General features: G+C 39.8%; 3 protein-coding genes across 3 annotated transcripts in view; 2 read left to right on the forward strand and 1 right to left on the reverse strand.

The window, feature by feature from the left end:
* Positions 1–23,224, reverse strand: part of htr2aa (5-hydroxytryptamine (serotonin) receptor 2A, genome duplicate a) — a 111,358-nt gene that overhangs the window by 66,650 nt on the left and 21,484 nt on the right. The gene's annotated exons all lie outside the window — the stretch shown is intronic.
* Positions 14,619–17,774, forward strand: LOC106909155 (dehydrogenase/reductase SDR family member 13-like). Its single transcript, XM_014975464.2, has 5 exons — positions 14,619–15,069; positions 15,150–15,268; positions 15,463–15,586; positions 16,145–16,471; positions 17,281–17,774. The coding sequence occupies exons 1-5, from the start codon at positions 14,946–14,948 to the stop codon at positions 17,535–17,537; spliced, it is 951 nt and encodes a 316-aa protein (XP_014830950.1). The 5' UTR covers positions 14,619–14,945; the 3' UTR covers positions 17,538–17,774.
* Positions 19,652–22,447, forward strand: LOC148160507 (dehydrogenase/reductase SDR family member 13-like). The gene is made up of 5 exons (XM_088011891.1): positions 19,652–19,834; positions 19,900–20,018; positions 20,673–20,796; positions 21,019–21,345; positions 21,883–22,447. The coding sequence occupies exons 1-5, from the start codon at positions 19,711–19,713 to the stop codon at positions 22,137–22,139; spliced, it is 951 nt and encodes a 316-aa protein (XP_087868017.1). The 5' UTR covers positions 19,652–19,710; the 3' UTR covers positions 22,140–22,447.

Genomic DNA, 23,224 nt, shown 5'->3' on the forward strand with positions numbered 1-23,224 from the left:
GTCTCAAGAGAACATTCTAACAGATCAGTAAACTTTAAATTCTAATAAACATTTAACACTGGTACTGAAAAACATTTTAAATATATAAGATAAATCAACAAAACAAGAAATAAAATGACTTTTGAAATCTTTGTAAACATAGTTGTCCTTCAAAAATGGGATAGTTGAGACCAAAGCACCAAATTGAAGTCTTTCATCATCCAGTTTTTGGTAAAGAGACAGAAAAAAAGACAATAAATCATGCAAACGGAAATAACTGATTTTGTTTCAAATCATGCAATTAATTGATGTATTGATTATTGTGACAGGTCTAGTAACAACTGTAGCAAAGTCAAAGTGATAAAGACGATATCCATCCTAATCTAAAGAGAAGACATGTTCTGGTAATGAACGACTCATGTCTCCTTAATTGAAAAAAACTAACAGCTTCTGAAATTTCAGAAAAGTACATTGTAAAAAAAAAAAAAGAAAGAGTTACCTAAAATTAGAGATGCCATGTAAAACATACAGCACATTTGTACTCTTCGCCTTTTGTGTCCCTTTTATCATCTTTATGTAATTAATATTTATTCACCACCCACTGGTGTCCATCTTGTTTTATCGCAGTGCTGTAAAACATAAACACAATAAATTATGCTAACGATCCTCCTCGCTGTTTGCTCAGTTCCAGCAAAAAAACGTGTTGATTGGTCAGACGTGTCAGCACTGCAGGGGGTTTTGGTCTCCAGTGTGTCGCTATAGTCAAATTGATCATAAAATAATTGTGTTCCCTCTCACGTTTCTATGCATATTTTAGCTAGATCGGCCCACGCTGTTTGCATCAAATATTTTAAATCACAGACCTAAAAATGTGTTGCAGGTGGATGGCGAAAGTCAGCTCATCCTCTCCTTGTGTGTTTCTGTCAGCTTTTGAGGCAACTGTTTGTATCCTTTATTTTACTAAATCCTCTTAGGAAAAAAAAAGGTTCAGTTTCTTTAAAGTCGTCTTTTAAGGCTCATATTAATAATCCCCGTTGATTTCAGAGAAGTTGCGCCGTGCAGACTGTGTCAGGAAAGCCATGATGCAGGTTAAATTTTAATAATGCTCTCACACAGAACTGAACATCTAATTTAGTCATCATGAAGCACTTCCCCACTTTACATGAGGAGTTCATGTTCATTTTTAAGTTGTGGGTGGGGTTTCTATACAGACCACAAGTGAGCAGCTCTTTCCTTTACAGGGTCCTTCCATCTGAAGGAAAAATGCATCCATACATCTACGGTAGTAATATTACTTTTTTTAAAAAGGTTTTGTTGGCTCTATATTAGAAAGTAGTCTGACAGGAAAGAGGGGGAAGACATGCAGCAAATGTCACCAGGCCGGGAATCGAACCTGCGACCACCGGCATGAAGACTAATGCCTCAATACATAAGCTGTGCTTTGCCCCTGTGGCACCACAGCACCCCGTAATATTACTTTTTAGTGTAATTTGTAATATTCACAATGCAGAATGTAACTTGGCATCTTCATTCAGCATAAATCCAGGTTAGTTGGTCCCAGAGGCTGAGGCTGATAACTAGACAGAGGTGGAACCGGGCCAAGGCAGATTTCTATCTAAAAACAACTTCAGTCTCTAAAACATTCCAGCTGACTATGGAAATAGCTTTATTAAACTTCAAGCTGTGTTCACGTTGGAATGATCAGTTGTTTACTCAGAGTGTTTTCACACCTGATAGTCTGGTTCAATTGAGAACCAAAACTGCAACTTTGATTATATTTTCAGCCGGTGCGGTTCACTTTCACACTGCTTTCTGCCAAACCATCAAAACCAACTAAAAAACCTGTTGACCTCCTCGCCTGTGGTGGCGCCGCAGCCAGAACTACTGAAGGAAACAACATAAAAACCTCTGAAGCATTCCCTTCCCAACAGATCACATTACTTTATGCGATTAACCATCAGAGTGTGAATGCGTGTCAATGGGTGACTGAATTAATGTAGTGTAAAGCTCTTTGGGATTCTCTGGACTTAATAAAGCACTATACAAGCATTTACCATATTATCATTTAGGCTCCCAGGTCTACGGTAAAACCTAACTTGGCCTGAAGTAAGAAAACTAAATGAAGGAATAGCTCAACCAGAACGTTTCTTTGTGGTCACTTTTACTGGCCCAAAGCCCAAATGAAAGAGGTGGGTTTGAATTAAGACGTTAAAAAATATTGACTGACAAAACTTCACCTATACTTCTTAACATTATGTACTTGTGTCTTTCCACTGATTTTTCCTCCCAATGCAAATGTAGCAGGAGCTTTAAAAAATTATCCCATTCAGACAAATTTGTATAACTTTTTATGAGACTAGAGTTAGGACGTCTGTTTCTATTTTTGTCTGTTCGTACTAAACCTCCTGGCAGCTCATCTGAGTATATATGTACTAAAGGAAGATACTGAGATAGTTAGAATATGAGCCACTTTTAACCCAGGGAGAACAGCAGATCAGGAGTGTGTTATTTTTGCTTCAGCTGTCAAGCAACCTACTGTCCTGTTGCTAGTGACAGGCAGACTTATTGTTTGTGAAAACTTTTGTCTTCTTGGCCCGTTTTAGCCTCACACACGTCGAGCCGTTATTGACTCAAACTCCGGTGTTTGTTCAGGTGGAAATTCAAAAAAGAATAGCCCCGAGCGTCGAGACGTTAATAGGTCTGTGTCCAGGATAACAGAGCGGGGACACTGCTGTGCACGTAGGTGTGCTCTCTGACAGACCCTGTGTTGGGTGGCAACGGGGAGGCAGCTCTGAATGCGAATCTCCAACCTGGTAATTTATACACTCCTGCCCCCAATGCGCTTAGCAACCTGCCATTATTTGTTCATTTTTGTCTTTGTTCAAATTCGCTTTCCTTTTTGTGTTAGGGATGTATAGTACCAGCAACTAATTGAAGTGAAAGAAACAGCAGCTGTTGTTTCGGCTCCAAATGGATAGGTAAAGTCGCTCTCCGCCTCGTTGCTAGGTGCTCCTGATGTTTTCCTTTCATTTCCTTCGGGTGAAGTAGAATCAGTCGCCAAGCAGATGCTGTTAGAGTAAAATCAAAATGAAAATTGTAAAAACATTTTCCCTCTGTGTCCGTGTGGCTCATATGCTCCCCCCCCCCCTCCTTTACCGATTTCTCCCACTATGACTCACGGCTACTTAATGGACTTGATGTGCGCTGGCATAATTCATCTTTTTCATCATGTTTTTTTTTTTTTTTTGGAGTATTGCTAAAGAAAAGGCCATTCTTAATAACAATCACACAGTCATTTAAGGAAGAAAAGCCTTTCATAGATGGAGCTTGAGATTTGTTGGCTCATTGTGTTTTTGTGTGAAAATTGCTTCTGATAGGCATCGTTTGGGCATTCTTCATTTTCCCATTAGTTGGTAATTGAGTTCTGACAATGGCACATACATGTGGTGAATTAAAATTAATTACTTAATAGTCTTCCTTGTTTGCCTCATTTGTACATTGTGATTCAAAATTGCTTCCCTTTGTGTGAAAGGACAGATGCAAGGTTGGCAACAATTTCCCTTTTCAGTTTAACTCTTTACTCTTCAAAGCAAAGTCACAATTGCATATTTTATTCTATTTAGGAAGCAGATAGCCCTTCTTAGAGTGATCACCTTCATGCAACGGAGGGCTTTGCAAGCCACTGTGATCCTTCAGGGGCTGTGTTGTCCAGGACTTTGGCATATGGTGGAGTATCCTGGTGAACTGGTCTTTGGGGAGGGACAGGTGAGGAGTGACTCAGAATTTGATGAACCATGACCCCTATAACGAGGTGACATTTGTCCAAAATAAGAAAACCTGGCATGCACTAGGAGCCAGAAGGACATCTCGTTGTCAAACAGAATCCTGAGGCTCACTTGGTGCAGCCTGAAAAGGCAGCAGGAGGCCAACTTCATGTGAGAAACGAGTAGATGCTGGGCACAATTTGAGCTGTGGGTTAGGTGAAGTAGGCAATGGTGATGGACTAGGTAGGCTGTTTCTAGAAGGTCACAATTTGGTTTTTACTTTTTCCTATTTGTCCATCAAATGGGTGACGAATGGGTGTGAGGATACTGACAAATACCCAACTAAGAACCTTAGTGTCAGAGTTCTGCCAGGTGGACCAAGGGGTCATCTTTTTTGGACTACAAGTTGCAAGAGGGAAGGTTCTGAAACTTTGTGCCTATGGACTGAACTGTAGTTCAGGCTATGCGTTTTCTTTTGTCAGTAATTGATGGTCTGGAAGGGGTGCCATCCAGGACACCCCGTTTCTGCTACTTGGGGACTTCAACACACTTGTGGGGAATGATGGTGCTACCCAGAGGGGGAGTGGGATTAGGAAGAAAGGCCCAATCCCACTAAATCTGAGAGATGGTTTGCTACTGAGCAACAGTGCCAGGCATGGTGTGTCCTACACAAATACCATGTGAGAACACAACGTGGTTGGTACTTGGTACCAGTCCACCTTGGGTCAGAAGTGGATGGTCAATCCTGTAACTGTATCTGCCTCTCTAGTGAAGAGAGGCAGATAACTGATACTCGCAAACTGATACTTGCAAATAATTTGATAGATTAATTGCTAGAGAGACCTTGGGAAACCAGAAAAGTGGTTCAACTTGCAACTCCAGGAGATTTGCTCTCATCTTGCAAGAAAAAAACAAAGGAATACATGGAATCCAAACTGGCCATATTGAGGACTCCCATCGCAGATGCAGCTTTAAAGGCTGTGACTTTAAGAACATCAGTGTGTATTACGGCTGCAAGGAAGACACCAGCTGGAGGAAGCCAGAGAGGATGGGAGGTTGCTTAGCTACTTAGCAGCAATGAGACAAAAACAGGGGTGTTGAAGCAATTTGGTGAGGCTATGGAGAATGATTTGTAGTAGGTGTGAAGTGACTGGGATGAGAGTCAGTTCATGTAAGAGTAAGACTGTGTCTCTAAACCAGAAAACGGTGCATTGCTCTCTCTGGGGGTCAATATTTGCTTTAAGCTGAGGAGTTTAAGTCTCTCAGTGTCTCATTTACAAGTGACAAAAAGAAAGCATGGAACAATTTAATGAATTAAAATCCTGTCTGTTGCAAAGCAAGCATTGCACTTGTTTGCAATGTTGAAGAAAGTAAAGCTCTAAATTTACTCGGTCACTATGGCTCAGCGTCGAACGGAGTCAATAAGGTGGTTTAGGGATTTAGTCAGGATGGATCGTCTCTTAAGGAGGCAGTAGGGAATGATCCAATTCAGGTTTAACTTTACATTTAAAAGTAGAGCTGATCAAAGAAGGAAAACGTTGAGCTTTTGTTTCAAATTCATCCTTCAGAAGTTATTGTGTCTATGTGTACAATAATCCAGAGTGCAGGTTTGAGTAGGTGTGGTACTGACAACAGTAGGTGCAAAATAGGGGAATCAGACATGGATTAAAATAATCCTTCAAGGATTAGTTGACTGCCTCTCTAATTGTGACTTGAAGCGGTATTTAAAGTTTACTTTTACCTCTGCCTTAAAACATCATTGTTGTCTCTCTCCTTGTAAATGATTTCCAATCCACTCGGGATGCTTTTCCTCGAAAACTACATCAAAGCCTCCGCCGACTCTCCCAGAGGCAGACTTCACTTTCCATCCAGCTCGTCTAAATCATCTTTTTCGCTCCCTTATGCTCCCTCTCAGTCAAAGGGGTAATTACAGTCGCCTTCGTCCACTTGCTGACTCTTCAAGTGTCTCTTGCACTTTCTATCATTTACTCCCTTTCATTCTCTTTCTGGCTGACTGACTGTCAACTCCATCGCATTGCATTTCTCTCATTTGTTTGGTGCCCATCTCTGCTTTGCAGCGACAGCAGGAATCAGTGCCATGAAAAGTCTCTAGAAGGCACGTTTAATGAATAATTAAATTTGGCTTCAGCGAACTGGGGGGTTTTGCTGTGAAAACGCAAACCCAATTCAAAGTTAAAAACTTGGATTTGACAGATCTAACTTCCACGTAGAAACGGAGGCGCCAGGCTCCTTCTATGTTGTGTGGGGACGATAAGAGGGTCCCATCGCTGACATATTGCAAAAAAAAACTATGCTAGATATCCAGGACAGACAGATGCACGCTGGAGCAAAGAGTTTGTTTAGCATTTAGAGAGCAGCGCAACAGAGATAAGAGAGAAAATAAAGATGATGCGAGGCTTCGGTGACAGATGGACAGCAGAGAGAAGTATTTTGAGTCAACATGAGAGGAGGGGGGAAAGGACTGAGAATGAAAAAGAAAACAGCAGCCGTTATCCGTAACACACAAACAACACAATCCTCCAGAAAACTGTCCATGCAGACGAAAACACAGACGGCGAAACAAAGAGTTGATGCACTTTGACTTTTGGCCTCTTCCGCAAGAATAAAGCTCCCCAGACGTTCAGCAGAGTGAAACATAACAGTTATGACAAGAGAAGGCGAAGGGAGGGGAGCTGGGAGCGTTTCAAGTCTGGTTTTCAAGGTATATACTCCCGTTTTACTTTCAGAGGCTTCAGTTGCTGCTTTTTCCTTCTCGCTAGATGCATTTCCATTACAAACGTGCGTAAAAATTTGTTGATTTCCCACTAATGTCGAAAAACAAAATTTCGCAACTGCGTTGTTTCAGTTAAACAAGAAATGCAATTAAAAATCACACGTGAATCAGTTTGTTTATGCAATGAGTCACTGAAAAATATTTTTTTGCTGCTTCCTGTCGTCTTGATCACATGACATTTGTGATGCGCAAAGAAGTGCTTCCATTACAGTTTTGCAAATTGCAGTAATTTTGATGCAGCCAAAAAGGCATGCTATCCTAGCGCCAAAACTTTTCATCAAAACACATGAGTTTTTCAAAATTGCCATGTTTCCATTAAAGGGTAAGTATTATGTGCTTTCCAAGAACATAGTGGTATTTTACAGCACAATCAAGTAACTATTGTTACCTTCAGTTGTTAAAAATATGCTGTATACATGAAATATGACTTAAAATAAATTTGACTTCTTAATTTAACGCCTTGAAATTGAACCTCTGTCTCTTTAAGAAACTCATGCTCTTTCTGAAACTCCGCTTTCAGGAAGTCATCACAACATGGCTCCTCTATAAATCCTTTAACAATGTTTTTACCAACATTTCACTGAGAAGTAGCTCCTATAATGAGCTCAGCTGATGCTCAGTTCCATCAGGTGTTTGCTAATTGCTGCTGGCTAGTCTGAAGGAGCTGAGAGGGGGAGTTGCAGAGGAGGACTGCTCTAGGAGGCAGGAAAGTAAATGGTTTTTCATGCATGGAAGAATCAAAGCAACAGTTCAGCTATGTTTTTGATGAGGGAATAACAGTATAACATGGTGTAAAGCTGAAAAAGGTGATTTTCCTTAATGCTGCCCCTTTAAATTTATTGTCAGAATAAAGCTTAATTCATATTTCCTGGTCCACTTGTCTCTCCCCATAAAGTCTGTCTGATGTAAATTTGTCCATCCGTCCCCAGTAGGTTCTGCTAGAGCCAGCTCAGACCTGTGAGCATAACTGTATGTGCCGGCAAGGATAATAATAATAGTCCCAGTCAGAGGGTGGCGCCAGACTCAAAGCAGAGGCCCATTCCCTGGTTGATCAGTATTCCTGGTAAGTGCAACACAAAAACAAAGGGAACACACCAAACAAACCAGAGAAAAGGTTACTAAAAAGTATAAGTCAGGGGATGGATACAAAATTCATTTCTATGGCCCTGAATGTCCCCTGGAGTTCAGTAGAGTTTATTGTCCAGGAGATAGGCACCAGCTTTTTCTTTGTCACAAAATATGCAAAGTGCAATGCTAAAACATAATGTGAGGTATCAGACTGTTTCAGGTTCTTGAACATCTGCAGGGAAGTGTGACTCTTCCCTTAACTTCCCTTCACCCCCTGTCTTTGACAGTTTCAGGTCAGATCTTGACACTGTTTGTCTTGTACAATACTCTCTGTTTTATATCAAAGCAGAGATGAGCTGATGATGTGCATTTTGCTATTGAATCTTTGAACACTCGAGACATATCTGGCTTTCTGCGAGCTACATCAGGAGTCTCTGTTAAACCTGCTACGTTTTGAAGCATCTCTTTTCATGCTACATTTTTAGATCCTCACCGTCTTCCATCAGCACTCCTGCAGATAGAACATGGCTCCACTTAGGTTTTCTTTTGTATAACAGTGCTTGTCTGCATGAAGCAGGAGATCAAAGTGATGGAGTGAAAGATAAATGTCTTAAAATCTCTTGAAAGAAGAGGCTATTATTGGCTGAGGGAAACGTATTTTAATCTCACTGACATTCAGGTTTACTGAAGATATTTGTACATCTTCTGTTGTGCCTTTTGCTCCAGCGTTAGTCACCGCTTTTGCAACTCTAATATTCTGTAACTTCTGGAACCTACAGTACTGGGAAGGTTCACTAGCACTGCAAAAACACAAAATCTTACCAACTATTTGGTCTAGTTTCTTGCAAATATCTTCATAGACTTGAAATAAGACAAAACTAACTTCCAAGCGATGTTTCAGCAAGAGATAGAAGCTCGTTTTAGGTCAATAATTCCTTAATATTGATGAAAAAGTTTGAGTTCCATTTGCAACTGGAAAAAACATAGGAAAAAAGTCTTGTTATAAGGGAAATTATCTGACAAAGGAGCAAGTACTGTTTCATTAATATTAAGGAATTATTGATGTAAAACAAGCTTTTATATCTTGCTGAAAAGCTACTCATAAAGGGCCAGACCAGCGTTTTCTGTTTAAATGGGTGCATGACGTCACTGATATCAAATGTTTTTTTGTTTTTTTGTAGACCATTTTGTAATGTTCATGAGTTTGTAAATTTGTTTAGATTTTGTTGTTTGGTTTGATCTGTTTTCTCGTGGTATACTCTAACGAAGCGCTGTCAATCAAACTCCTGTACTTGCTGCTAAATATGCTAATGGAGGAGAAACAACTTGCAGTTGTAGGAAAACCATTTATCTGCCATCATATCAGAGGATAAACTAGTTAGCAAATACCAGTGTTGTGATAATTAGCGCAAATTCCAACTAGCCTTAGCATTTGTAGCAGGTTCTGTTGTGGTAAACCAGCTGTAGCATAGCAAGGTTAAATATCAAAGGTTGATTGACAGCACTAACACCCTCCTCCTGGCTCTAATTGGTCGTTTCTGTCTCATATTATACTGTCACAGTAGTGACAGTTTCACAACAAATGTGTAAAAAACCTTTTGTTGTAAAAAGAAATACATATTTCAGCTTTAACTGAGATGCCTCAAGTTTATCATCCTCCTATGACTCTATTTATCTAATTTAAAGATAAGTTAGATAAATACACAGCAACATGTCTGCTTATCTTCACTTTGTGGTCACTTTGCATGATATTTTTTTAGCAGGAAAGTGTAACATTTTGGCCAGCTGCTGCTTCCTACCCCTTAAACTCAGAACACATTAAGTGTGAATGTCTGGGCGTGAGTGTTGTCCTTCCTTCGATTAGTAACTGACCTGGACGAAACGGGTCACTGGGAAGCACAGCCGCTCTCCAGTCAGGAAATAACCCTCCTAAATGGAAACCATCACCACAGACACATCCGTTTAAAGAGCGTACACCGTCTCCTTAAACTGCTAGGAGGTAGATGTTGCTCTTACTCCGGTCAGTTCTAAAGGAATAGAGTTTCATGACTAGACACTGAAGAAAAGCAAACTGTAGAAAAAAAAAACTGAAATCTTTCTGGTACGTTGGCTCTCAAGTGTTCACACACCCCTGTGAAAACAAAACAGCAGGTTTTGTGAAGCCTGGATGAGTAATTTAAAAACATTTTCCACATCTAATGTGGCATTTATTCTGTGAAAATCAAACGATTCTGTTAGACGGGAACATTTTTAAAAATTAGATTGCAAAGTAGGGTTTTTATAGCACAAACTATTGGATGTTGACCTTTTGTTTAAAATGTACTCTTTGTTCTCACATTGGTGACTGCATGATGTTTTTGTGAGTTTTTGTTTTCGTGTCTTTATGATATAAAGCACTTTGAACTGCCTTGTTGCTGAAATGTGCTACACAAATAAACTAGATTGACTGATTAAAGGCATCATGCTGTAAAAACCGACCGTCCCACACTGACTTCTTACACTTCAACATGTAACAAACAGAACTGGATCAACAGACAAACCAGCAGAACGGCATCTTTGATCTAAAATAATCCACTTACTGTTGGGTTTCACCCATGTTTAATGGTTTAAAACGGCCATTAAAGTCACAAATGGGGCAATTTTAGATGAATTTGCAAAATGCTACCCTACAAACTGTTGACTCACATCTGGTTACCCGTCAGTTAAACCACACCTTCACAGAATGCCTGCTTTCAAAAGCAGCGTTTAATTCCACAACCCATAAATCAGATTTAACACGAAACCAGATTTTCCAGTCGTATGTACATAATGTCTGACTCCATGATTTGTTTGAGTTGGCACTAAAAGTATAGATCACTCCCCCTTTGCTGCACCTTCACAAGCTAAAAACCTGGGTGTTCATAACTGTCAAACTTTTTTAGCTTAGCATTAAAAAAAATCCTCAGTGGAGTATTTGGAAGGTCTTTCTATTCCCTATCAATATTTTCTCAACAGGCCAACAATAATAAACCTGTTGTAAGAAACATAAACCTGCCGCTGATGATGCAGCCTGGAAATTAGTCCCCACTGCCACATTTTTAGTATTTCAGGTTTTATTTGTGCCAATTTAAAAACTCAGGCAATTTATTCAACTCTCGGAGATACGACCAAATTAATAAAAAGTTAATACAACTCACTGCTTTAAGTTTATCGTTTACAAAGTCTAACTGGAGCTCAAGATCTAAAGCCCTCCAGATTTATTTGACTCAAAGAGAAAGAACGAAATGCGGCTCAAATGTTTTACAGCGTCGTCTTGGAGCTCTCAAATAAACTTCCATTACCTAAAAGTAATGGAAGTTTTTTGTACTCATTTCGTCTGTTTAAGATGAGAAAACTCAAAAGAATATTTCTGTGGAAAACAATGTGAAAACATTGTTTTTGTTAATTAACATTTTCCATGTTTTGTTTTAGTAATTTGTATTAGTGGAATATAATCTCTTTTTGGTTTTTATTTTTACATTTATTTTTGTTATTGGGTTAGGGAGTTGTTTATTACTGCTGCTGCGTATCGCAATTATTTTAAAAAGTAATAATAAAAATGAAACAAAGCCATTCAGCTTCTCCCCAGAGTGCGAGTAAAAATCCATGAGCATTCGGTTTCCTTCGCTCTCGTCTAATTAAAGTGGTTTGTTGAAACGCTGACAGCATAACACGCTACAGGAGCCTACAAGGACATTTTACATGTATTTTGGAAGCAAATGAAAAAAATTTGTTTACCAAACATTTCCTCTGAATAAGCAGCTGTCTGCCACAAAAAAATTAGATTCAAGCTTTGATTGGATGTTTCAGCCTTAAAAATGTCAGTTTCACCAGTTTAAAACGATCTACTAAAACGAAGCTCAGCTAAAAGGAAGTCGCTTGTATTGTTTACATTAGTTTACATTAAAAACTCATACTCCAGGGACTGATGGGCTACATCGGTTTGAGTTAATTAAACTGTCAAAACAGAGCATCGTTGCCAATTTATGAGTCGTCTGAGCGTTGCATCAAAATATTGGTTACAAGGCAATTCATCCCACAGACGGAGGAGGAAGTGATGCAAATTCAAGCCTCTGGAAAACCTAAAATATCATCATGCAGAATATTTCTCAGGAAAATTGCTCGTATATGTACTTCTGTCACACTATGTACACTCATCATAGGGAATAGTGATATGTAGTTTTTTTGCTTTTAAAGATGAATTTTAATCTTTCTTTTTCGACAACGGAAAGATACATCCAACAACTTTATGAGTTATTTTTTTGAAAACAAGAACTGTTCACAGAAGTTTAATATCTGTGATTTAATATCTAATCCAAAACAAGGTTAATATCACACACAGACCTCAAACATATACAAACATATTCATTCACTGGCACTGATGAAAGTTGGAAATATCTCACTTTTTAAAATGCAGACATAAATATACTGAATTACAAATTTATCTAATAACTCTGCACCATTACAGCACATTTAAATACACCAGTAGCTTCACAAGTTTGGTCAAACATGTAAAAACAACTTTAATCTGTTCAGTCTGTGCAATTAGGAGTAAAAGTGCCAATGGAAAATAAATGATAAAGAAACTGAAACAATAAGATCTACTACTTTGTTCAAACATGTAACGATAAACTGCAGCAAACCTTCCAGATGGTTCAGAAAGTGCAGTTAGGAATTCCAAATATGATGTAAAATAAATAATTAAGCATGACGTCACTCAGAGCACAAAGCATAGAATTAGACTGAATAGATCTGCCTTTGTGGCACATTGTTACTGGTACCTGATCTAGAATCTTTTTCAATATCAGAACAGATGCATATATAATTATTGGATCGATGCGGAAGGGTGTACGTAGTTAGTTTGTCACACAGTGTTTCCAGTTTGGCTCTTCTTTATGGGTTATAGATTCTGGTAAAGCACAGAACATATTTATTATGACCAGATGTGCACATTCAGTCTCATGACGGTGAACAAATGAAAGAGCAACTATTCCTGGTGTTGACCAAGAACAAGACTTGGAGCAAAATGTTGTAAAATGTTGATCTGCGTTGTACATTGAGGGAGATTCTGCTGTTGTGTTTGTGTTGATGCGTGTTCCCTTTGCTGTGACTCTGCTCCGGAGTTGATGAACCCGACCCAGACTGACTGCTTGAGTCATTAAATGCAGCCTGATTGGTTGTTACTGCAGCAGCTTTACTTTGGAGGGGGGGCTGGAAAAAACATCACATCCAGTCGGCCGCCTCAGAAGCGGCCTCAGGGGTTAAGTCGGGTGCTGAAATGAGTCACTCCTGTTGGCCAGCGTGCTTTCACACCATTTAATCAAACACTGATTGCTGCACTGCTCTGACTTTTATGACTGTACTCTAAACTACTGCAGAGTCCTCTGTGCTGCTAGTGGTGCAGACGGAGATATTCCTAACCTGGTTAAAGTGAAGCAGCAACTACACTGGGGTTACAGTGATCTGTGGTAATTCTGCGGATAATTAGACGCTCCATGAATAGGTGAACGCATAAAGACAGTATTGAGGAAAACATGGTTGAAACATACCAACGCTTTCAGAGCCACTAAAGACAGTTACAAAGTAACTTCCAGACCTCTGAGTTCTTCTGGTTCTGCTCCTCATCCCCAGAACCAGAACCAAACATGAAGAAGCAGCATTCAGCTTCTATGCACCACAAATCTGGAACAAACTGCCAGAAAACTGCAAAACAGCTGAAACACTGAGCTCCTTTAAGTCCACACTAATAACCCAGTTGTTTAGAGTTGCTTTTGAACACATAATAAATGGAGTATCAACCAACATATTTGATGTGTAATAATGATTTTGATGATGGCACTCATCAAAATGTAACATTTGTTAGTGGTTTTCTCAGTTGGTGTCCTATATGACTTTGTACTTTTGTCTTTTTATGATGTAAAGCACTTTAAACTGCTTTGTTGCTGAAACGTCCAATGCAAATAAACTTTACTGACTTAATAAAGCAAGACTTCAGGGGGGAACATATACAGAATCTATATGGGATGTTGTTCTTTTGGTTGTTTGTAATGGAAAATTTTATAATGTGCTCCTCACCCCTTGTGTGCTTTAGATTGTGTCTGATGATCTCATCATGAGATTGGTCAAGCTGCTCTCCTATAGACTTCTACAGTGCCGTATAACAGCAGGAGAGCTTCTTAATCCTGGAGACTAAGTGTTACTTCCCCAACCCAGAACTTATCTGCCCTCTTTAGCATGAAAGAACAACCACCTATCCTTAATAATAGACAAATGGCCAGACCATCTGGGTTGGGCTCCACAGAATCCATGATGCATAACAATCAGGGATTCACACCTATTGTCCAATCAAATCTCTCTTCTCTGACCAGAACCTGTAAAAGGAAGCCAGATCCACTGCAGGTCAGAGCAGACTTCACAGACTCCTTTGACTCTGTATCTCTGTTCTCACCTTGAAGGTTTTCATACATTTCTTATTTCTTCTCAGCCAGTCTCTTGCTAAAGTAATTTTTTCCACGACACGCTACGCAGAGCTAGTCACCATAGATGAGCAAAGGAACGTAGACCAACACAGTCAGGACAAACTGGTAAGGCCTCTGTTCTGCTCAAGAAGTACTGCAGGTTGTTTGAAAATCATATTACTTTAAAAAAAGAAAAAGAAAAAAAGGGCTACTAGCATCTTTACTACAGCATTTAACTGGTTCTACAAAGGCTATTGCAGTCTGAGCTCAGGGTCATTTTTGGGGTTTATTCTCTAATAAAAAGAGTGGTGGGTCTCCAAAATGTCATTAATTGTAGATAATCGTATTTAATGTTAAATTAAATTTTTCACATGCAAATGTTTAAAATTTCATTTGTGGAAATGGAATTTCCACAACTGCCTCTCGGTTTATTTTTCCTGTCTGTCAAAGCTTTCACCTTTGACAGACAGAAACATTATCTAACCTATGACTGTAGTGGTTAAGTATTGCAAATTATGTACATAGGTCACACATGTGTGTGCGTGCATGTACTGGAACAACCCTAACATTTGTAAAGATAAAGGCCAAATTCCTCAGATTAAAACAAGCCGCACCCTAAAAAACATTTATTACCAGCTCATTTGTTCTCCTATTTGTCTGCAGAATTCAAACAGGCTGTACTGTCTCTAAGGATTTTTCTGCTCTACTGTTATCTACGATAAAAAAAGAAAAAAAAAAGCACACAGTCAAGTCCATACACAAAAGGGGCGTGTTTGTTTGAACAAGGTTTGTACAAAAACTGAAAGTGCTCCGACTTCATTCTCAGGCAATCCGGTCTCCTGTGAGGTTCAAAGACCAGAAATAATGTACACCATAGTTCTGCTGGTGGGCTTTCTCATAGCTGCGTACATTTTCCATGAGACGGCGGTGAAGGGGAAGAGTTGCACCAGCAAAGCAAAGTTGCATGGCAAAACTGTGATAGTGACTGGTGGGTAAAGATTTAGTATAGATGGTGTTTCTATTTCTTTTCTTTTTTTTCAATGTCCTTTCATTATTTTCCACCTGCAGGCAGCAACACTGGCATAGGGAAGACCACGGCCATAGAGCTGGCTAAAAGAGGAGCCAGAGTGATCCTGGCCTGTCGCAGCAAGCAGAGAGGAGAAGCTGCTCTGCAGGACGTCAAGAGGGTGAGAGTCTGCTGGTCATGTCTTTGTTTCTTACCCAAATAAAGAAAGTATGACACCTGCACTACTGAGGATTGTGTTCTGTCTCATATTATAGTGAATAAGATTGTATGCTTTATTTATTTGGTAATCTACATTTCACAGACATAGACCTATAGCTTAACAGTTGACTGATCAGTCTTCAATGTCTGTTTCAGGAGAGTGGCAGTAATCAGGTGGTGTTCATGCAGCTGGATCTGGCTAGTCTTAAGTCGGTCCGCAGCTTTGCAGAGAACTTCCTGAAGACAGAACCCAGACTGGACATCCTGATCAACAATGCAGGTAGGAGTTCTCGCCTCAGTCTCAATGATATGCTGGATACGCGACTCGTTGACAGAAACCCCCATGAAGACAGAATATATTTAAAAAGTCCTTTCGTCCTACGGAGCCTAAAGGCTTCGACATACCTTAATCTGAATCAGAACAATTGGCATGGTTTCGGTACACACCTGTCATACAGCGGCACAGACCACCTTGGGGGTAACCCTCATTCTTCAGTGTACTTCACCCTCCTATCTGAGAGACCTCCCCAGTGCCTCCCCACATCCGCTGGTTTGGTTTTACGAAACGCTCACAGAGCACCACATTTGTCTGCAGACAGCCTCCTCCATTACGACGTTACAGTTTCTGTAGAGAAATTATTAACCATTCACCAGTTTTATCATACTAGTGGTTATTTAGTGAAGAATCACACAATGTTGCAATGTACGAAATTTTTCACCGTGTCTGACGTTCCTCCAAAGTATTTATGTCTCCTACGGATACAAAAACCAGATAGTTAAACACTGTCAACTTTCACCCATACTTTAGGTGACAAGGATTGTCTGTGTTTCGTTCTAGGTCTGTTCATATTTGGTCGAACCGAGGACGGGTTCGGGATGACGTTCGGCGTCAACCATCTCGGTCATTTCCTGCTGACTAACCTGTTGCTGGACCGACTGAAGGAGTGCGGACCGAGCAGAGTAGTGAATGTGTCATCTGGAGCGCACAACTGGGGAACAGTAGATTTTGACTGCCTGAACACCCACAAAGATCTAAGGATTGGGACGTCGTTTGTGGCTGGCCAAAGAGTTTATGCAGACAGTAAGCTGTGCAACGTTCTCTTCACTTACGAACTTGCCAAGAGACTGAAGGGAACCAAGGTCACTTGCTACTCCCTCCATCCAGGTAAGCTACATAGTTGTGGTTTCTTGTTTAACCCACTGACAAGCACAAGTATTTGACAAAGACTAATGAAAATGTACGAACAAGAAAGTGAGTGGCAAGGTACACCACTCAAAAGTTCAGTGAATGTAAAGACTTTTATTGATCACTTTGATCCCGTGGCCCTTCAGGTCTTGAGGTTAACCTGATGCAAACAACTTTGGAAATGGAAAACATACATGTCATGTTTGTTCAAACCTGGTCCGGCTGTCCCTAACAGGAATCGTAATGTTTGTATTTCTCCTTTCGCCTTGTAGATATGGATTCTATTGTTTTTGCAGTTTTCTTTGTTTATTGTGTGGTCTGACCCCAAGTTCTGCTGTTTCTCTTTGGGAACATTGTCTATTCCCTTCATTATTTTGTCATTTGTGAGCAGTTCTCTGAAAAATAAAGGGTTCCAAATCATAGAAGCTACTCTGCAATGTTGCAGACATAAAAAATACACAGTCTTCTCATAGAACGCATATAAACAAATGTTCCAAATACGTAATTTTTTTTTTTAGATTAATTAGATTACCCCATGTTTAAACAGAAATAAAATGGCCACCCACTGAAACAATATTGTTGACATTTCTTGGTAAACTTAAAATAAGTGGCTGTGAGTTTTCATTGTAATCATTTTGCAGAGGTCAGTGGCCCCAGAATGATATTCAGACAAAGAACGAGTCTTTTCTACTAGCACCTTGACTTGACTACACATGGCTAAAACTGTTTTCCGCTAGCTTATTTAATTTTGTGCTGCAAGGAAAAAAATAATTTTTATCTTCTTGCAGGAGTCATCAAGACTGACATCATCAGGAACACGAGCCCGATTTTTCAACTAATCGCATTGAACGTTTTAAGATTTTTCATGAAGACCCCTCTCCAGGGAAGCCAAACCACGCTGCACTGTGCCCTGCAGGAGGGCATCGAACACCTCAGCGGGCGCCACTTCTCCAACTGCACCGCCAGAGAAGTACTGGCCAAGGCCAAGGATCCGGTGACGGCAAAGAAGCTGTGGGAGATCAGCGAGAGATTCTGTGACCTCTGAAGAGTGTTTTACTAAAGTAGTTTGTTTTAAATAAGAGCCACTTGTGATGTTAACTTCAATCTGTTTGTAAAAATTGAAACCGAGACCGAAGTTGACACTTTCATGTGACTTTTCTTTAACTTTCCAGATATTGTAAAAAGAGGAAGGGAATTGACTTGATTTAGATATTACATAACTCATGATCCACATGTGGAATTTTAACTAGAGTGTAAATAAATGACATTTCTGACATCATAATCCAGCGACTCTACAGTCTTTTGGCTCTATAGCCTTTATATGGGGAGCTAATGGGACCATACATTGATGTTTGACTGGCTTATTAGAAGCCATTGTACTAAAAGACATTATATATTTTCAGCTTTTACCAATGGGAATGTTTCTGAAGATTAGTTCCTTTGGAAACTCGAAAAGCTAATGGCACAAAGCTTTGATTCTACATTTCTCCATTTATGTTTTTTATATGCCTGATGAATAACATGTACCTGTATTAATGAGGGGCTGTCACAAAGGTTATGAAGGTGCAGGTTTAGTGGTGGAAATGTACATTACAGTTATTTCGTTATTTAAGTACATCAAGTTAAATTTTATATAAATTCAAGAGTTACAGTTGTAAATGTAAATTATAGACTTGCAGTTTTTCTGGGGAAAGTTTTGACAATTTTCAAAGTTTTACCTGTTAACCCAATAAATTTAGAGCCATGAAGCCGATTTTGTCTTTTGTTTCTAATAAGAGGAGATAGTCTAAATATAACCTGTAGTTACTATAAAATGGTGATATTTCTCCAAAGTGGCCACATTCTTACAGAGTTTGGGTTATAGTTGCATATCTTTCTTCAACTGAATCTTTAGGAAACTCCATAAACAAAGTACACCAGTCAACTGAAACCGTTCTACGAACTATGAATCAGCTTTGTCTGGAGACAATAGGAACATTACAGGAGCTTTCTAGCAAACCCTCAGTGTTCATACCACTTTAAATTGTTCGTGTTTTATCAAGTTACAGCCAAACATAAGCATATTTTATTTGGGTATTTCGTCTGAAGACAGAACAAACCAGCTCAAATCAGATCATCTGTAACTGGAAAGTAGAGGAAAAGAACAGATTGGTTTTCAAATTTATTCAAATTAAAATTTCTATTTATTCCATTTTCACAATTAAGCCATTTTTTTTTTGTTTGATAAGCACAATAAAAACTACTAAACAAAAATATGTGATACTTAGAAACCTTTTTCTTTGGAAAGACATGAACTGACTCCACATCCCCACTTCCCTGAAATCACAAAATATTTTAGGGTTTTCTTTACTAAGTAGCTCCAACTCAATCAAAATCCACGTTGGTCATCACAAACAATGAATCTGATTTCAGTTCCACTTTTCTCTTAATAAAGACATTTAAAATATTAATATAGTAATAAGAATAGTGCAATCAATGTGATCTGGTGCATGAAGTTTGTATGCTGCATTTCATCACTTTCCCAATAACCTATTCACATGAATTAACACTGTACACATTATCATGCACATAGTTCAACTCTGAACATGAATTTTTAACGTGTACATAGTTCACCCATGTGTGAACTAACCTTTAAGCTACTTTTTGGAGATTGCACAACACTACCTTGGTGAAGTCAGTCAACCACCACCAGCCTCTTTAAGGTGAGGTGAACAGGTTTGTCTGTTCTTTAAGGGATATTAGATAACTCTAAATATGAACTGCTGTGAAATCAGCTCCATCTCCAGATCTGGTTCTCCTTGCATTGAACAAAGAAAGATGCTGGAGCTCTGCTTGGGTTAGGTCTTTGAAACAGCTCATTTTTCACACACCATAAAACATTAACTTATTGCCTAAGTCCAGTTGGTGCTATTTTTAGAAGCAGTAGAAACCCAAACGGAAGTACAAGAATGTGCAAAATGTGAATTATGCATAATCTGGCCACTTAAAATTGAACAAAGCTGAACTTTACCACACAGGTCATTATGACTATCAGGCTTGTTTGACTGTCAACACCGACTACATGGGCTGATCCGGTTCTGTTAAGAACTTCCAGATTTCTGCTCTGCTGCAATCTGATTACATGTAAATCAAAGTCAAGCCCACTCAGGAAGAGACTGTTGGAATAAGAGCGAGTGAACCCTGCATCGGCTCTCACTACTTCCTCAAAGACAGGAACAATGTTCTACATCCTCCTGGTGCTGGGACTCGTCGTCCTCGCTTATATTTTCCGTCAAGTTGTGGTAATAGGAAAGAGCTGCAAGAGCAATGTAAAGCTGCATGGGAAAACTGTGATAGTTACAGGTAGGTAAAGTTTCTGCTTTGTAGCAATGATGTGCTTTAGGTTTTTGACCTCTTTCCACCTGCAGGCAGCAACACTGGCATAGGGAAGACCACGGCCATAGAGCTGGCTAAAAGAGGAGCCAGAGTGATCCTGGCCTGTCGCAGCAAGCAGAGAGGAGAAGCTGCTCTGCAGGACGTCAAGAGGGTGAGAGTCTGCTGGTCATGTCTTTGTTTCTCAGGAAAGCTTGGAAGAAAAGCAGCATGAAGCTGAACAATGAGGCAGGATTAGACTGAAAATAGAGGGGGAGTGACTTTAGTAAAGGTTGTCAAATGAAAGAAATAACACCCTATGACAGCTTGTGTGTTTTCCAACATATTTTGAGACGTAGATATGTTAACAAAACCAAAAAAATTCTAATAATCAGAAAACAGCAAAATATGCAATTCCTCTGGGGAGAACAAAAGTACTATCTTGAGAAGAATTGGATTTATCAATATATTCCAATTAATGTGTGCAGCAAAAGAGCTTATGGGAGATTATTACACTTAATAATGTTAATTATATTTATAATGATCACTTGCGGAAAAACAGGTCCATGGGGTGCCAGGGCGCCAGAATAGGGTTTTCTTGAAACTATGTAAACTTCTATAGAAAAAATGGAATTAGTATTTAGGGTGCAAAATTAAATATGGTTACTTCTTCCTATTTCAACCTCAACTGGAGGTCATTTTGACTGCAGGCAAATCTGCACTGTTCTAATGTGATTTTTCCGGGAGCTGCAAAAGTAGTCAGATTGTGTGCTTATTTCATTGCCTATAGTTTAATAGCAATCCCATCAGTCTTCAATGTCTGTTTCAGGAGAGTGGCAGTAATCAGGTGGTGTTCATGCAGCTGGATCTGGCTAGTCTTAAGTCGGTCCGCAGCTTTGCAGAGAACTTCCTGAAGACAGAACCCAGACCGGACATCCTGATCAACAATGCAGGTAGACATTCTGCATGATGGGTGAACTTTGTGTCATATTTTCTACAAATCTGACTGTAACTCCTTAACAGAATGTTATAGTGTTTAAAGCTGTTAAGTTACACATGAAGTGAATCTTAGTAGCCAGATAGTTTCAGTAGGGAGATTCAATAAGTCATCTCTTACTGTGGTGAAGAAGACATAACTCAGAAAGTGACTCTTGGTTCTCCATGGTTTGTCCCAGGAGTCCTCCTGATAGGTCGAACAGAGGACGGATTTGGTTTGATGTTTGGCGTCAACCATCTCGGTCACTTCCTATTAACCAACTTGTTACTGGAGCGGCTAAAGGAGTGCGGACCAAGCAGGGTGGTGAACGTGTCGTCTGTGGGGCACAACTGGGGAAGAGTCGACTTTGACTGTCTGAACACGCACAGAGATCTGAGAGTAGGGACAACTTGGTTAGACAGCCTTGGAATCTATGGCGACAGTAAGCTGTGCAACGTTCTCTTTACCCACGAGCTCGCCAAGAGACTGAAGGGAACCAAGGTCACTTGCTACTCCCTCCATCCAGGTAAGAACCAATCAAGCCTTGGTAAGCCAACTGAATTTACCATAAACAGTCAATCTTTAAATTGTGTGCAACTTCGTTAAAAAGCAACTTTTTTGCAACTTCAAAAATTAGACAATAACAAGGCCTATAAAAACCTTTTCCACAACCAATGAGGACTTTTTTAGTTTGACTAACTTGATAAACTTCCACCGTAATGGATATTGGCACAGTTGCGTCCTTTAACTAAAGAAAATTGTTTGCACATAAACTGGAAAGGCCCAAAAACATCTAGTTGTACGATTAGGAGAAAGACACAAAGCACTTTACACTAGAATCAGATTCACTCACAAACGTACAAACATTTATACACTGGTATGCAGGCTGGTGGGCAACTTGAGGGTCAAGTAGATTGCCTAGAGGAACATTGATATATGAGAGAAGAGAGATGGAATTGAACCTACAACTTTCCAGTTGTCAAGTAAGTGGTAAAATAAGTTATGCTGATTGTTTTTCTTGACTTTAAGACCAGATAACCAAAAAGACTTCATGTTCTTGCAGGAAGCATCTTGACTGAGCTGCCCAGGAACCAGAACACAATTGTTAAATTCATCCTAAACATTGTTGAAAGATTTTTCTTCAAGACCCCGCTCCAGGGAAGCCAGGCCACACTGCACTGCGCCCTGCAAGAGGGCATTGAACGCCACAGTGGGTGCTACTTCTCCAACTGCGACGTAAGAAGCATCTTTGCAAAGGCCAAGGATGATGTTGTCTCAAAGAAGCTGTGGGAGATCAGCGAGAGATTCTGTGACCTCTGAAGTGTTTTATTGCTCATTAACTAATGTTATAAATTTTAGCTGAGATTTATTTCAAGCAGACTTTAAACCAAGCTCTCCACAAGTGGTTTGTTTCCTCTAGAGAGAGGAGCTCTTGAATGACAAGTATGACATGAACGTAACCCTTACATTTAGAAGTCAAGCCAGCTTTGGTTTTATTATCTGCACTTCTGTTTGCACTGTTAAGTGGGTATTGTACGAAGAGATTGTAAAGACAACTTTGTAGGAATCTCGTCAGTTCCCTTAAAGTTACTTATTCTGGAAGAGTAAAAATAAAAGTTATAAATCAACCTGTGGATGGTGACCACACAATGAGTTTCTCTGCTTTTATGCCTATAAAAGGGGCACACAGGAATTCCTTGCAGCATTCCTGTGTCATGCAGCAAGGAATGACACAGTGGTATTCCTTGCAGCATGAAGATGCATGGCAATGGCAATGCATCTTTATGAAGGTACAGCTCTTGTTTTTGAACCATGAAAGAAATTGATCAGTTAGAAAGTTCATATACTTTGCTGAGGTCAATTTCACACCTTCTGGGACCCTGAAGGGCCCGACCAGCTCTCTCCCCAAAAATTGGATTTCGGCCCAAAACATGACTCCACCACCTCCTTGCTGACGTCACAGCTGTGTTGGGATGTGGTGGCCATCCACCACCAATCCACTACTGTGTCCATCTGGACCATCCAGGGTTGCGCAGCAGTCATCAGTGAACTGTACTGATTGTTGTATATTCACCATTTGTCATTTTGATTCAATTTAGTCAGCAAAGCCCTCAGAATGAAAATGTCACTTTTCAAAAAGTCATGCTCGTCTCTTCAATAATGGTACAAATACATAAAGTATTTTTTGAGTTTCATGTCAAAACTAGATCAGGAGCCTTCTGCCTTATCTGCTCACCAGGGAGCACTTGGTCTGTTTGTTTCTTTTTGCTGCTTTTAGTCTGATTCCTCACCTATAAGCCTGTTTGCCATGGGGGAGCAACCAGAGGTCAACCAGGGGTACTCCATGGCAAATAGGATCCTGGCTTCAGTGGGACACTCAAAACACTCCACCCATAAGATGGCAG

Source organism: Poecilia mexicana, unplaced genomic scaffold (assembly GCF_051168715.1).
Source record: "Poecilia mexicana isolate PSO_F unplaced genomic scaffold, ASM5116871v1 scaffold_2, whole genome shotgun sequence".
NCBI classification, from domain to species: Eukaryota; Metazoa; Chordata; class Actinopteri; order Cyprinodontiformes; family Poeciliidae; genus Poecilia; species Poecilia mexicana.